Source organism: Nematolebias whitei, chromosome 1, assembly GCF_014905685.2.
Source record: "Nematolebias whitei isolate Nwh7 chromosome 1, NemWhi1, whole genome shotgun sequence".
Classification (NCBI taxonomy): Eukaryota; Metazoa; Chordata; class Actinopteri; order Cyprinodontiformes; family Rivulidae; genus Nematolebias; species Nematolebias whitei.
In genome coordinates, this window is record NC_056498.1 from 9641725 (window position 1) to 9655974 (window position 14250).

General features: G+C 40.6%; 1 protein-coding gene across 1 annotated transcript in view; it reads right to left on the minus strand.

Annotated features, from left to right (window-relative positions):
- Positions 1 to 14250, minus strand: part of pelp1 (proline, glutamate and leucine rich protein 1) — a 50422-nt gene that overhangs the window by 19629 nt on the left and 16543 nt on the right. The window contains exons 9-14 of the mRNA XM_037675011.1: positions 12704 to 12791; positions 7143 to 7231; positions 3706 to 3819; positions 1097 to 1247; positions 786 to 939; positions 594 to 649 (exon numbers count right to left, since the gene is read on the minus strand). Coding sequence (XP_037530939.1) covers positions 594 to 649; positions 786 to 939; positions 1097 to 1247; positions 3706 to 3819; positions 7143 to 7231; positions 12704 to 12791 — 652 coding nt within the window. The remainder of the gene's footprint in view (positions 1 to 593; positions 650 to 785; positions 940 to 1096; positions 1248 to 3705; positions 3820 to 7142; positions 7232 to 12703; positions 12792 to 14250) is intronic.

A 14250-nucleotide genomic window follows, 5' to 3' on the forward strand; every position in this document is an offset into this window, starting at 1 on the left:
ACAAAGGATTTACGAGCAGACGGCTCAGTGGAAGACAAGGGGTTTAAGGCTCCAGTATACTCCCGCATCCTGTCAGCCACGCAGAAACTGTGCGCACTGTACACAGAAGGTTCAGACTTCATGCTCGAGCGTTTACCCTGAGCAGCTGCAGAGCAGCTCCGCAGACGAGGTGCGTTTACCTTCAGGACCAATTGAGGTTGCCAATTTGTCATTTGCTGATACACCTACTGGATTGATTGACAGATTGAAAAAATAAAATAAAAACGAGAGCTGGCAGCTCCAGCCGCAGTGGTGTTCTGTACTTTATATGTTGTTAATAAAAAGATCTAAAAAATAAAAAAACAGGGAGCGCTGGCTCTGCAGCCCACACATCAGACCAGCCCACCAGGAAATCTCCAGACCCTCCTGCAGCCATGCTGGACCCGAGTTTAATTTGCTTGCATGTATTTAATCCTTATTGAGTTTGTTGGGAGCAGTGATGGTTATAAAGTCTAACAGCTGCTGGGAGGAAGGACCTGCAGTAACGCTCCTTTGTGCATTTAGCATTTGCAAATAAATCAAATCAATATTTTAAATTTTTAGTAAACATTTACCTTGTGAATATTGTCCTTTAGCAGCGTTCCACTAGTCTGTATGATTTGTCTCAGTGCTGAGAAGAAAGAACATCCAATCAGAGAACATCCAGTCAGAGAACATTACAAGAACTTCAGCTGAGCAAAACAATAAATACAATTTTAATGAAACAATGGAAGAAAGACAGATGGATAGGTTACAAAGCCCCTTACCTCTGAGGGCTGACAGACATGTGTCCAGATTGGACAGAAGGTCTCCTTTTCTCTGGAGTGATGATCCAACTGTCTCTGCTAAGACCAACTGCTTTGTCCTCCGAGGACCCGGTTTTCCCCCAGGAACCACGTCAACCGACAGACCTGTCCTCAGCTGCAGAGTGGGAGCAAACAAAACAGTAAAAAGCAACGCAACAGTAAATACTAATCCTTTTTTTTTATTTTTTAGAAACAACTGTTTCCGAGTCCCTCCATCTTATTTTAAAATAAGTTTAACTTGAAATATTTTTACATTATTTGTACACGTTTACCTTAACAGATTCTGCTTCTGGTGTGATGTCAGAAAGCAGGTGGTTAAACAGGAGGCTTGCATGGCTGGAGGCTCCCTGAAGGATGCTAGAAGAAGCTCCAACCACCTTGACCCACAGTTCTAGGGTTCTGTACACAGTTACTCTCACCGAGCTGAAGGACAAGAAGAAAACTGGTTGAATATATTTTCATACCAGTTCACAGTGCTGCTGTTTATAGACGGTGCTACATCTCACAAGTTACCTTTACATACTCCATTTCCCCTCCCATATACAGCTTTGTTTGAATGTATTTGGTAGTATTTATATTTCTGCATACTTTTCACAGTAAACCCGGTTCTAGATGGCTGCCATACTTAAAACCACCAAGTGGCTGGCACTATAAAAAATTCTTAAGGAATTGTTCTAGTTTAAAAGTTTTACCATTTAGTTTTTGAAAGTGCATTCTGCACATCATGTTTTCACTTTAGTGCAACTAAGACAGACAGAATCAGGGATAATGTTGATCATTAGCAGATTTGATTTTTAGCAGGAATCCTACTTTCTTATTGTGAAACTGTATTTTCTTCTTGCATCTTTGGGTTCTTGATCAAGGCTCAAAGTCAAAATTCATTCATTCATTCAACCTTTATTTAAACAGATAAATCACATTGAGCCTCGAAGACTCATTTACAAGCGAGACCTGTTTGGACAGACAAAAACAGTGGTTTACTGGACACATGTAGGAGTTGGAGGCAAAAAAAATTCCTATCAGACTTTTTTCTTGGCTGAGAAAAACCTCTAATATTGAAAAAAACACCTTGCACAAACAAGCACATATTTACGTAGACATTCTGCATCAGAGACGAGAGCGGTCAACAACACTTATAGATGCTCTCGAGGTCACTGTAATCAGTCAGTGTCCTCCGGTGAGATCCATAAACATTTTCGAGGTATGTCGAGAAATGGCCAAGAATAACCTCTATGAGAATCCAGAGTCCTGAAATGATGACACAAAGTTTATTCAGCTGGCTCATCTGGTTATCAGTTGGAAATTCCTCAGGGAGGGGGCGGTGAGCGTCAGATCACATTTTCTCCAGGCAACTTTAGATAAGGTGGCCTTCAAGACCAGCCAAGGCGACCAAAATTTAGATAAACACACAGTTGTTTTGGGGACAGGCAGAACTTAATGACATCAACCTTGAGTCTGTGTTGGTCCACTCGGTTCTGAAATGTTCAAATTAGATGGCCATATCGATGGAACGTGACTAAGTAAAAATCCCCAAGATCTGATCCATTCAGCCCAAAGCATTCGAGTCCAGGTACTCAAGACACGAACCAAGTCATCATAAAGGCAAGCAGCGTGATCGGGTCCAAATTTGCTGCTGCCGACTTCCTTGATTGTAGATAAAACCAGCAACCAGCCGAATCCAAAAAGCAGGAACCAGTTATTGTAAATCCAATTAAATATGCGTCCTTAAAATCCACAAATGGCAGCAGAGATAGACACATCATCAAGTCTTCAAGTCGATGAGGTATCCAGCTGCATGCGTGCCAACAGGGCAAATCAGCTCGCCTAAAGCCTGTCTTCTTTTCGAAGAAATGTTATCAATTGAGTTGAGGGACCAACTGGTCAAAACAAGTCCATAATTATGGTTCGGAAGAAATGCAAGAGAGTCTCACAGCAATTTCACAGACTGAGCAGCAAAGCAAAGCAGAGAGGGAGGGAGGGAGAGAAGCATCCGATCTTGTGGGGAGCGAGTGGTGAAGTGAAATACTGAATAAACACAAGCAGTACGCTGATGTCCCCCGTCACTGTGGGATTTGAATAGTAAATGTTTGTAGTTTTTGAGATGAGTGTTTTTCTGGACTGGAATTGAACAGTAAATGTAAGTAAACCTAAATGTTATTGATGCAAGATTTTGAAGTGGCTAGGCGTTACACTGTGGAGAAGAGCAGTTTTGTGTTTTTTGGCTTGTCATAGTGATGGACCCTGGGGAGCGGAGGGAGCAATTTTGTAATTACCAGACACAATGACGGAGCCAGGGGTGGCCAGTGGTGGCCTTGGCCACCATAGCGCAATCTTCAGCCACCCCAACCATTTGAGGAAACTATACTTTTAAGCAATATAGAAACTACAAAGCATAGTTTCCTCAAAACATATCTCCCTCTCTCTCTCAGTGGCTATTTAAGACTTTCAACTTAAGGCTCCCACAGACTCGTGCGGACCTCAGTCCGCACAGAAACTGCGCGCACGGTTGCATACGGTTGAGACTTCATACTCGAATGTACACCTTGACTGGCTGCAGCCCAGCTTTGCAGGCAAGGGGCGTTTACCTTCAGGACAAATTGAAGTCGCCGACTGGTCATTTGCTGACATGCCTACTGGATTGATTGACAGTCCGCTTCGAGTCTAATCTAGTGCGTGCAGACATCCGCGGACTGACGTACGGCTGAGCATGTGGGAACCTTTAGAAAACTCAAGAAGCAACAGAGTTTATAAAACAAAAGTTTTTCCACGGTTTTCATTTTATATACCTAAATAAATCTGGAAATAAAAATTTATTCTATATTATTTTTACATACATTTCCAGACTGTGTAGAAACCTTATGTGTAGCGGGCCATCCCTTACCTGTAAGCTCTCTGCTGTCCTACACTGGTGTCAGGTGGAGGTGTCCATGCAGTCAGGGTTTGAGAAAACAGCCTCTGGATTACAGCTGCATACTGTATCATCCCACTACGCACTCTACAAAGCACAAAGGGGCAACACCACTCAAATATCAGTGACTCATTGACAGTAGTAGTGTAATGTACTTATTCGCATCATCAGATTTATTCTCTTCTCGATTATGATAAACTATGTTTGGGGCAGGGTAGGTGGGTAGGTAGATGGGTGGGTGGGTGGGTGGGTATGTGTTTGTTCTTCTCCTTGTTCTGTGGCATTTTTTTAGATTTCCTTACCGATATGACAAAAGCCCAGTTTAGGATATGCACATCTGGAGAACCTTTTTGATAGGTTTCTGCTCCTTTTCCTTTCCTTCTGTCCTCGAGGGGACATGTTCAGCCCAATGATGTCTAAACTTTAGTTTAGACAACAGAAAGTTTGAGTCTCACCACCCATTGAAACATAAAACAAAAGGTTCTGATCTGTGTGAGTTGGTTTCAATGTTGAGGCATCCATCTTCCAAATTGTGGTTAGTATTTTCTCAGGTGAACTTGATGTAGTCTTCCACAAAGTTAGCATGTCTGCTGAACAACTCTACTTCCTTAGTTTGGATTTTGAACCAACCATATCTGAACCAGTGGCTCGGTGTTGTTCTCTTGAAGGAGTCCAGGACTCTCTGTTCCACTTACTCCATGTAGAGATCAGCCACAATCAATGACACCAGAGATCCCATGGTACAACCATGCTTCTGTCTGTAAAAACTGTCACTTTCTGTGAAGTAAGTGGTGGAAAGACAGAGGTCCTAAAGGGTCCCACATGTGGCCCGCGGAAACATTGGACCTGATGTCTTCATCTTGTTGAAGTTGTTTTCCGACAGTTTCCACTGCTTCAAGTGGTGGAAGCAAAATACCAGTAAGGTGTCACTGAGTTTATGCTGCTACTGATGGGTCTGAGCAGCGTTCCTTCTTTGAGTGTTTTGGGAAGTCCATAAAACCACGGAGTGGCCTCCACAGAATATAATCTGTGTTACAATTGGAGCCCAACCAATATATCGGTAGGGCCGGTAATTTAGGCCGATATAGCCGTTTGGGGACATACTTGTATCGGTGATAATTGTCTCATTATGTGCTGATATAGGCACTACTAATTTTCACCCCTAAAATGCTAGAGCCTGCTGTAATTGTACAATGTATCTTGCAGAGGGCGCATGAAGACAACGTTCAAGTCATGGACGTTCACTTAAGTTTCACTTTCAGTTCAGCACAAACGAAGCAGCGAGCAATACTGTGTAGTATATTTTGCTGAATAGAGAATGGTAAGTTTATTTTAACTAAGCTGTAAAATAAAATAAATCAACAATTCTCTTCAATCCTCCAACCTGTTTGTCATTAGCTATATGCCTCTTAAGTTAGTAAGCTAACATTTAGATAACCTATAATAGGCTATTGCCTTGTAAAGTTTTATGCAGAGCAATAAATCTAACGTTAACAGTAAAATTTATTCGTGTTAGTAACGTTATCTTTGTCATCCTCAATGAAATGCATTGTTTGTCTGAAATATTTACTTCTCTGCAAAGAAAAAAACACAGCTGCAGTCAATACTAATGAGACCTTCATAATATGCGACTGTTTAAACAATGAACAGGAAGGGTGTTTCTTAGTTTAATTTATATTTTTCTAACACACTTGATAATTTTATGGTGAATAGTGGAGGATAAAAAATGTGAACTGATGTTAGGAAGACTGTTTTTATGACCAGTGCACCACTATACTTGCGTATAACGTGGATCTGATTTGCTTAGCTTCATGGTTGCTAACCCACGCTAAATAAACAAGCCCAACACCACTCGCTGTTTTCTTAGATTCTTGGGGGTGGACAAAGCTCAAAAATTTTCAGCCATTATATCAGTTATCAGCGGTGGCCTTCCACTCCCAATATCGGTATAGGGGATAGCCAAAATTTCCATATCGGTCAAACTCTAGTTACAATGATCCATTCATAACCTTCTATTGTTCAAATTTTTGCAGGTGGTCTGTAATCTTTTTGTAGGTGCTTGTTGATTCAATTGTCAAGGTCTCATACATGGTGCCATCCCTTGGTAGTGTGGAAATCTTTCCTGGTAACAGAAGTGTTGAGCACCACTGTGCACCCTCCTTGGTCAGCTAGCAAAATGGAGATGTTTGGGTCCTACAAAGAAGGTGTAGGAGTTGAAGGTGTCTTGGCACTGGAAAAGGTTGCCGTTACCTTCGTTCCGAGTTGACCCCAGTGACTTTCCATTGTGAAAGGTGTGTGCTTTAACGTGCATGTAAACCTCGGTTACAAAACACTTTAAAAAAACTTGGAAATCTACCCTCCATTTTTGTGAGACAGCTTCTGGATAAGAAGCACAATGTAATCAACTACAGTCCAGTTGTTCTGAATTTTTTTTTATTATAAAGTACATTTTGAATACTGGTTATGGTAATAAATTATTCTGGTTGCTGCGCTCCATCTTGTACCTGTGTTTGTTTGGAACAATGGTCATCATGATTTAACAATCATTTTATCAAGCTCTAGGACACAATTTTTATATTTATTTTAAAGATAAGCAGCAAATAATGACAATTTAATCTGTGTGCCCTGCTGTTATAGCTGGTCAGCAAAAAGTGTTCAACTGTGTTCAATGTTCAGGTTATATGTGCACTGTACTTGTATCAAACAAAAGTAATTTAGTTAATTTTTTGCTTTTTCTTGTCACCAAATGGTATTGGAGTTTGACGAGTTGATTACTGATCAGAAGATTTTCTATCAGCATTACTTGTTTTAATAATTCTCTTGCACGCTCTGGTCTTCTGTGACAGGTGGCATTTTAATTTATGTATGAAGCTAGACTGAAAAGGTCAGTTTTGCTGTTGAATAACATGAGAAAACTGTTGCATGTTTTGTTGTTTTATTATAGTGATAAAATGAGGGTCAGAGGGATCGTGATCTGTGATTCACACTTTTTCCACGCTTTAGGCTACAGTGTTAAATTAACAATATAGTGACTAAAGGCAGGTTTAAACATCAAATATTTATTGGTAATTGCAATAAAGCCCACACAGTACTGCAATATTAGTGAGTTTGTGATTTTAACAAGAGGCTTGATGTGGTAACAATTATTAGCATTCTTGATTTCTTTTTTAGCATAGAATCCTTAAAATTAAACAAATATTCTTTGCTGCCCATAACAATAAAGACCAAGAATGGCATTAAAAAAATGCCCCGCTCTCTGAAAAATAAAATAAAATAAATAAAAACACTTTTTTTGGTTAAAAAATGTTGGATGGAAGCAAATAGGAGTGTTTCTGCCCTAGAAGACTTGAAGAGTCAAAAACCCCTGCAGTGCAAACATCTTGTTCATGGACTCGTTTATTGTTACTCACTCTGTAATGAGCTCCGACAGCACCTCCAAACTGTTGATGTGAATACTGGGAAGGATCAGCAATCTTAAACTTCCATCAGCTGTTAAGTTCTGACCAAGAAAGTCAAAGTGAAGAGATTAGAAACAATACATTTGTGTCTGAAGGTTAAACTACACATATCCTGAACAGTCCTGGTACAAAGTACATCTAATGATTAGCAACAATGACCACTACAAAAATTAATCAAACAATATTTTTTTTCATGTCAAGAGTCATGTATTTTTTATTGCATTTGCAATGCCCCACAGTAAGGCCTGGTGCAGTATTGCCTCTACCGTCTACCAAGAGTGCACTTAGTACCACATTTTTCGCAGTATAAGTCAGTTTTTTCATAAATTAGCATGCCTGCGACTTCTACAGCAAAGTGACATGTTGACATTATGTTTTCTCCAATATTTATAATCCAATTTTTGGCTGAGATCCGACAATTTCACTCATTCTGACACTGAAAATATTGAACACTACCATTTTCAGCCACTAGAGGGCATTTGAGTAATATTGCAAGTCAAGTGTCTCATTAATAGGTAAAAGAGGCTATTAATGAGACAGTTGGTTTGCCATACAAAGCCACCTTCATCTCACTCCAGAACTCCTGGAGCAAATGTCAAATCAGCTGCATTTCACTACGCCACCCAAGGAAATATGCAGCTGATTTGACCGTCAAAGTGCATTTAGTAAGCAAAAGTTAATCAGGTCTCTCTTGTAAATGAGTCCTCGAGGCTCAATGGGATTAACCTGTCTAAATAAAGGTTGAATGAATAAGCTGAGACAAACCTTTACTATAATTTCGAGCAAAAAAAAAACAATTGTTTTTAAGTGTTAATCTTTTTTAATTTTTGTTAAAGTCCTCCCGTGCACGTGGCCGCCATTTGGCAGCCCATCAATTTTTGGCGCAACACCAGCCCACGTTTCCAGGTGGTCAGCAGTGAACCATAATAGAAGCGACTTATACAGACAGCGAAGCAACATTTTTATGTTTTTTCCCCACTTTATTAGACATAAACTGCCTGGCCAAAAAAAAAAAGTCACCACCTGGATTTAACTAAGAAATATGTACGAGCCTCCAATTGGATAATTACTGCATGGGCGATTATCTTTCAGCTGGCAACAAGTTATTTAACCCCAACTGGTGCAATGAGTTGCTTCTCATTTCTTAAACAACCATGTCAAAGACACATCGCATGGTTGTGGAAAATATGTCAGTCTGTTTGAGAAGGGTAAAATCATTGGCATCAAGCAGAGAAAACATCTGAGGAGATTGCAGAAACTACTAAAATTGGGTTAACTGTCCAACACATTATTGAAAACTAGTGGGGGACCCATTGTCTTCGAGGAAGAAATGTGGCCGGAAAAAAAATCCTGAATGATAGTGATCTGCGATTACTTAAACGTTTGGTGAAATCAAATGGAAAAAAAACAACAGTAGCACTCAGGGCTGTTTAATAGTGAAAGTAAGAGCATTTCCACACGCACGATGTGAAGGAACTCAAGGGACTGGGACTGAACAGCTGTATAGTCTTAAGAAAACCACTAATCAGTGAGGCTAACCAGAAAAAAAGGCTTCAATTTGCTAGGGAGCATAAAGATTGGACTCTGGAGCAATGGAAGGTGGTCAGATGAGTCTAGATTTACCCTGTTCCAGAGTGATGGGCACATCAGGGTAAGAAGAGAGGCAGGTGAAGTGATGCACCCATCATACCTAGTTCCTAGTCATCAAAAAACTAATTAATGTAACACTGGATGGAAATAGATCTTGTGACATTGCAGATGCTTATCGAAACAATGCCACAGTGAATGCATGCCATAATCAAAGCTAAAGGTGGTCCAACTAAATATTAAGTGTTCAATTCAATTCAATTCAGTTTATTTATAAAGCGCCAAATCACAACAAAGTTGTCTCAGGGCACTTTACGGGATCATTCACATACATAAAAGCCAATTAGAAAAGTTCTCTATTTAAGGAAGCCGGCAAACTTGAATCTTCACTTTGTCGCAGTCTCCCATCCTGAGGAAGCACAGTGGCAACAGTGGAAAGGAAAAACTCCCTTTTAACAGGAAGAAACCTCCAGCAGAACCAGGCTCAGGACAAGCGGCCGTCTGCTTTGACCGGCTGGTTTGAGAGGACAGGAAGGAGAGACAGACGAACACAGAATGGCAGGTCCAGATAATTTAGTTTTTTCTCACTAGCTCTGTAACGAGGTGCATGCATTTCTTCCCTCTCCCTGTTCTATTCCTGCTTTTTGTCTGTGTATCAGAGCAGCTCCTATTTTTACACATCTTCCGAAATGAAAACTACCATTTTAGATCTGACCAACTGAACTTTTGACGCAAATGACAAAATCTTTTCAACAAAGCGACAGGGTCCTGGAGAACTCTCATCTGCTCGGACGACACGCATGCAGATGGATGCATCTCTGGGGTTGATGGGTCTATCTCTGCTATAGATCGAGGACGCCAGAATTGCATATAATTGGAGTTATGATAACAGGTTTCCCGTTTTTGGAATAGTCTGGATCCTGGTTTATCAACGTACAAAGAGGACGGCAGCAGCTAATCTGGCCCTTGTCAAGCTGCTGTCTATGTGAAGGTTGTTTTGTGCTTTGAGGACTCAAAATCAGCTCAGTTACGAGCAAAAACCATAAGATGGAAGTGATTTGAATCGCAGGCCACCTGCAGCTTTGGGACTCGTCAGCATGAAAACGACCTTGAAGAGGCTCGTAAGCACAGACCAGCAGAATACACCCTAACCTGGCCATTTCGGATCTTGGAGGTATCAGTAAAGACTCGAGGCTGACAAGGAAAAATAGTTTGCCTGTATAAATCAACAATTGTGGATTATCTGACTCAAGACTCCCCGGTTGGCCTTGAAACAGGCCGACTTATCAATTTCTCCTGGGAAATGTGTAAACTAAGGGAAAGCTTCATCTATCACAACCCCCACCCCTTTGTGTGGAGGCTCATCAGAATTGTGCCGGCTGACCATCATCTTATCAGGACAATGGACTATCTGTTAGTGCTTCATGGACCACCTTGTCGTAAATGCATATGTAACATGTTCATAAATGTGCTTGCTGGCAGAGTTTTTTGACGTCTTAAATCGTGTCCTGTTAGGACAAGGTGTGAAGAGATCTTTTTTATAATGTCACTATCCTCTCCTCATGGGTTTGTCCCTTTTTCTATCTAAAAAAAGTATTCTGAAAAGGATAACAAGGCCATGCTTAGAGCAGCATCTACGTGCACTCCGCCCATGTTTTGGACGACTGTACGGACATATTCTCGTTGTATCTTGGTGCAATGATCATAAAGCTTATTCTAATTCTGAGGTGCATATCTGGTATAGTTTAGTGATGTAGTGTGTGACCTTTCTTTTTTTTGGTGGCGATTTTTTTTTTTGTCCAGGCAGTGTATTTGGACTGATGCGAATTATACGGCGGTGTGATGTGTATGGCAGCAAGTACGGTACTAACAAAATAAATTTTTGTGTAACAATAATGAAAAAACATCAAAACACAGAAGAACATCAGAACAGACTTTACAAAGATTACAGAAAAACAACTTTTATACACACTGTGACTTCTTTCACAGCAAAGCTTCTACTGTGGATGAAAGCTTTGAAAAGCAGGCACTGTGGACGTGTAAAACCAACTCTGGATGGATAGGTTGTGATTAGTTACATTAGAGCAACACCTTGAAGTCTTGTTCTCATTTAGTCTCAATGCTAGCTTAAACAAATGCAAACACTGTTTCAGTAACACAGTGTGCAAAAGTCAAAATAAATAGAAGCAGCTACGACTTCAGGTCAATTTGTGCCTCAGCCAGATTTGGACACTTTGTACCCATTTTTTTAAGATTATGCCACAAGTTACTTTACCTGACTCCACCAACTCTTAACAAATTTCATTCTGACTAAGAAGTTGGAATTTCTGGGTTCCAAGTTGGAAACACCAACAGAAATATTGGCACTCTATAGTCAGACATTCTTGACCAACGCCACACTCAAAATCCAAAAAGGCTGACGTGCACATGAGAAGGTATGATGACAGCAGGGATAAACTTTGTAAAATCACGTCTGTCAGTTTCTGGCTCTGTTCAACCACTATTAGTGAACCTGTTGGTAAAGATCAAAATTCATGTTCGGTAATCCAGGTAAAAAAATTAAAGTTAAGTTAGGTCCTCTGGACAGTTTCTGAGTTACAACTAAATCTGGAGGTTACCCAAGTCACCCCCACAAAAATATATATTTTTTAGATATTTATGATAAACTACAAACACATGAAACTGAAAAGTAAAAAAAATCAGTTAAACGGAGGCACACAGCAACTATTTTTTTTTCTCTTCTTTCGGCTGCTCCCTTCTTCAGGGGTCGCCACAGTGAACTAACTCGCACCAAGACATAGCAATTGTTTTTACGCCGGACATCCTTCTTGACACAACCACAGACCACCGAGCCTCCACAGCCCTCTGTGTGGAGCAGAGCTCTGCTATCTAGGGTGCCCAGGGGACCAGATGGTGGGGGGTTAAGGAGGGCCTTGCTCAAGGACCCAGAGTGGGGAAAATGAGGATGCTTCACCATTCCGACCCACATTTTGATGTTGTAGGTAGGCCTGTCACGATAAACAATAAATCAATTAATCGCATGATAAATTAAAATTATTGACCTCATTTTCATTTATTGGCTTTATTATTTCTTCGTGTCTCTTTCTACTGAAGACACTGGATGACAAAAAGCTCAACTCCAGTGCTCTTCACTGACCCCTCCCTTTCTCTTTAAAATCTGTTTTAACGATCCAAAATTGCGTTTTTGGATCGTTAAAAGCAGCTAAGCTGAGAAGCTAAGCTACGAGCTAAGCTAACAGGCCGACCTCGGGGAAAAAAAAACTGTCTTGTCAAAGCTCCAAAATTCACGGTTGAAACCCGTGCCTCATGGAAAAAGTTTTTCTTTGCAAAACGATGCAGAGAACTTGTTTACTGATTTTTTTAATTAAAAGTTTTGTGTGACAAATGCTACGATAAAGAGCTCAAACCACACAGAGCGTCCGCCATTTTGAGAACCGAAGAGAGACAGTCCATGTCATGTAAAGGGGCCTCCCTCCCATTTTTCTTAAAGAGACACGCTGCTCGCTCCCTCACTATCCATCCTTGGGTTCAAACAGACTTATACTGACATCTGGTGGTCGAAAAAAGTACTGCATGCAAAACAAATTAAACATTTCTTCTTGGATTTGACAATAATTACTAATTATTGTCAAATTTCAAACAATATTATCGTTTATCGCAATAATTTGAGACAATCGCCCAGCAAAATTTGTAATTGTGACAGGCCTAGTTGCATTATTAAGAATACTAGATTATAGACAGTGTAAGAAGTATATTAATAATAATATAAGATATTGTATTGTTAAGGATACTATACATAAAAGATGTGTTTTCCATTTAGAGTCTCAATGTCAGTTAAGTTTGTGTCGTTTCAGTAGATGAAGGTCAACTATCTTGTTAAAAACCTGTTGTGTGGGGGTACTCACTATGCTCTTGGAGTTGACAGCGAGTGCTCGGCACACCATGTTGAGTATCAATCTGACAGGCAGATGGACGGCTGAGGCAGGATCCGCTCTGAAGGTCAGAAACAGTACAGTATGTAGTTTCTTCCTTGTCAGTGTCAGAAATACCAATATTGTGTAACTAATACTTTCATATTAAAAAGTTTCCTTACAACTTATTTCTGGTATTTACTGTACACTCAGATGAACCTTTCTGTCAAAGGCTAGGAGACTTTCATGTTCCAACCAGACTCTGACTGGGTGGAAATAAAACTTCAGCCACCACAGATGAGAGGACATAATGTTATTAACTTACTTTTTAAGTACCGGTATATGAACGTTTCTGTTCAGTGCCCTGAGATGACTTCTGTTGTGACTAGGCGCTTTATTAATTAACTTTTGGTCATCTATCATTGGTCGCATAGATTCTGGTTTTGATTTTTGATAACAGAGTCCAATTCTTGTACAGCTCTGACAAGCCAGAGCCAATTAGGACCATTACTGATTCATCTTAAAGAACTATGATTTAAAGAAGTGAAAATACAGTATATCATGTTAGTTTTTTTTATTAAAAAACAAAAGACATTCTGTTGAACCATTCAGCTTAAACTTTTTTGAAGATGCCTTTAGTAAAGACAGACTAAACTGCTTGGGGACAGGCAGACATGTTTTTTTTTTTTTTACTGTAGCCCAACCCAATGTAGAAGGCTGCAGACTTTTTTTGCCTGTAAAGCAAATGGTGCACCTTACGGGAAAGAACAAAATACACTTACGTTAGTGAAATGGAGAAACTACCCTACTGCTTCTACAAACGGTCAAGGTTAACGGAGACTATTTTCATTTACATCACATGTGGTACAGGAGGGGGAACAAAACTGTGTACTCAAGGATCAGTTACACCCAAAAAAGCAATATATATATATATATAAAAGTATAAATAAAAATACAGTATATAATGATCTAAGATATACACTAAAAAAATAATATAAATAAGGTTTAGTAAACCTGAACCTACTGTTGCCACAAGGCCATAATGCTGCCGTATGTTTCTACTGCCTAATCCTTATTTACAGTTTCTTTTTACATTTTATATTTTTGCAAGTACCTGGGACCCTGTGTACACAATTTCGTTCCACCTCATCACATGTGATGTGAATGATAATAAAACCTACTTGAACTTGAATTAATGTTGCCATACGGGGCCCTACTGCTCCCGTACGGGGCCCTACTGCTCCCGAACGGGGCCCTACTGGAGCCGTACGGGGCCCTACTGCTGCCGTACGGGGTCCTACTGGAGCCGTACGGGGCCCTACAGCTGCCGTACGGGGTCCTACTGGAGCCGTACGGGGCCCTACTGCTGCCGTACGGGGTCCTACTGGAGCCGTACGGGGCCCTACTGCTGCCGTACGGGGCCCTACTGCTCCCGTACGGGGCCCTACTGCTCCCGAACGGGGCCCTACTGGAGCCGTACGGGGCCCTACTGGAGCCGTACGGGGTCCTACTGGAGCCGTACGGGGCCCTACTGCTGCCGT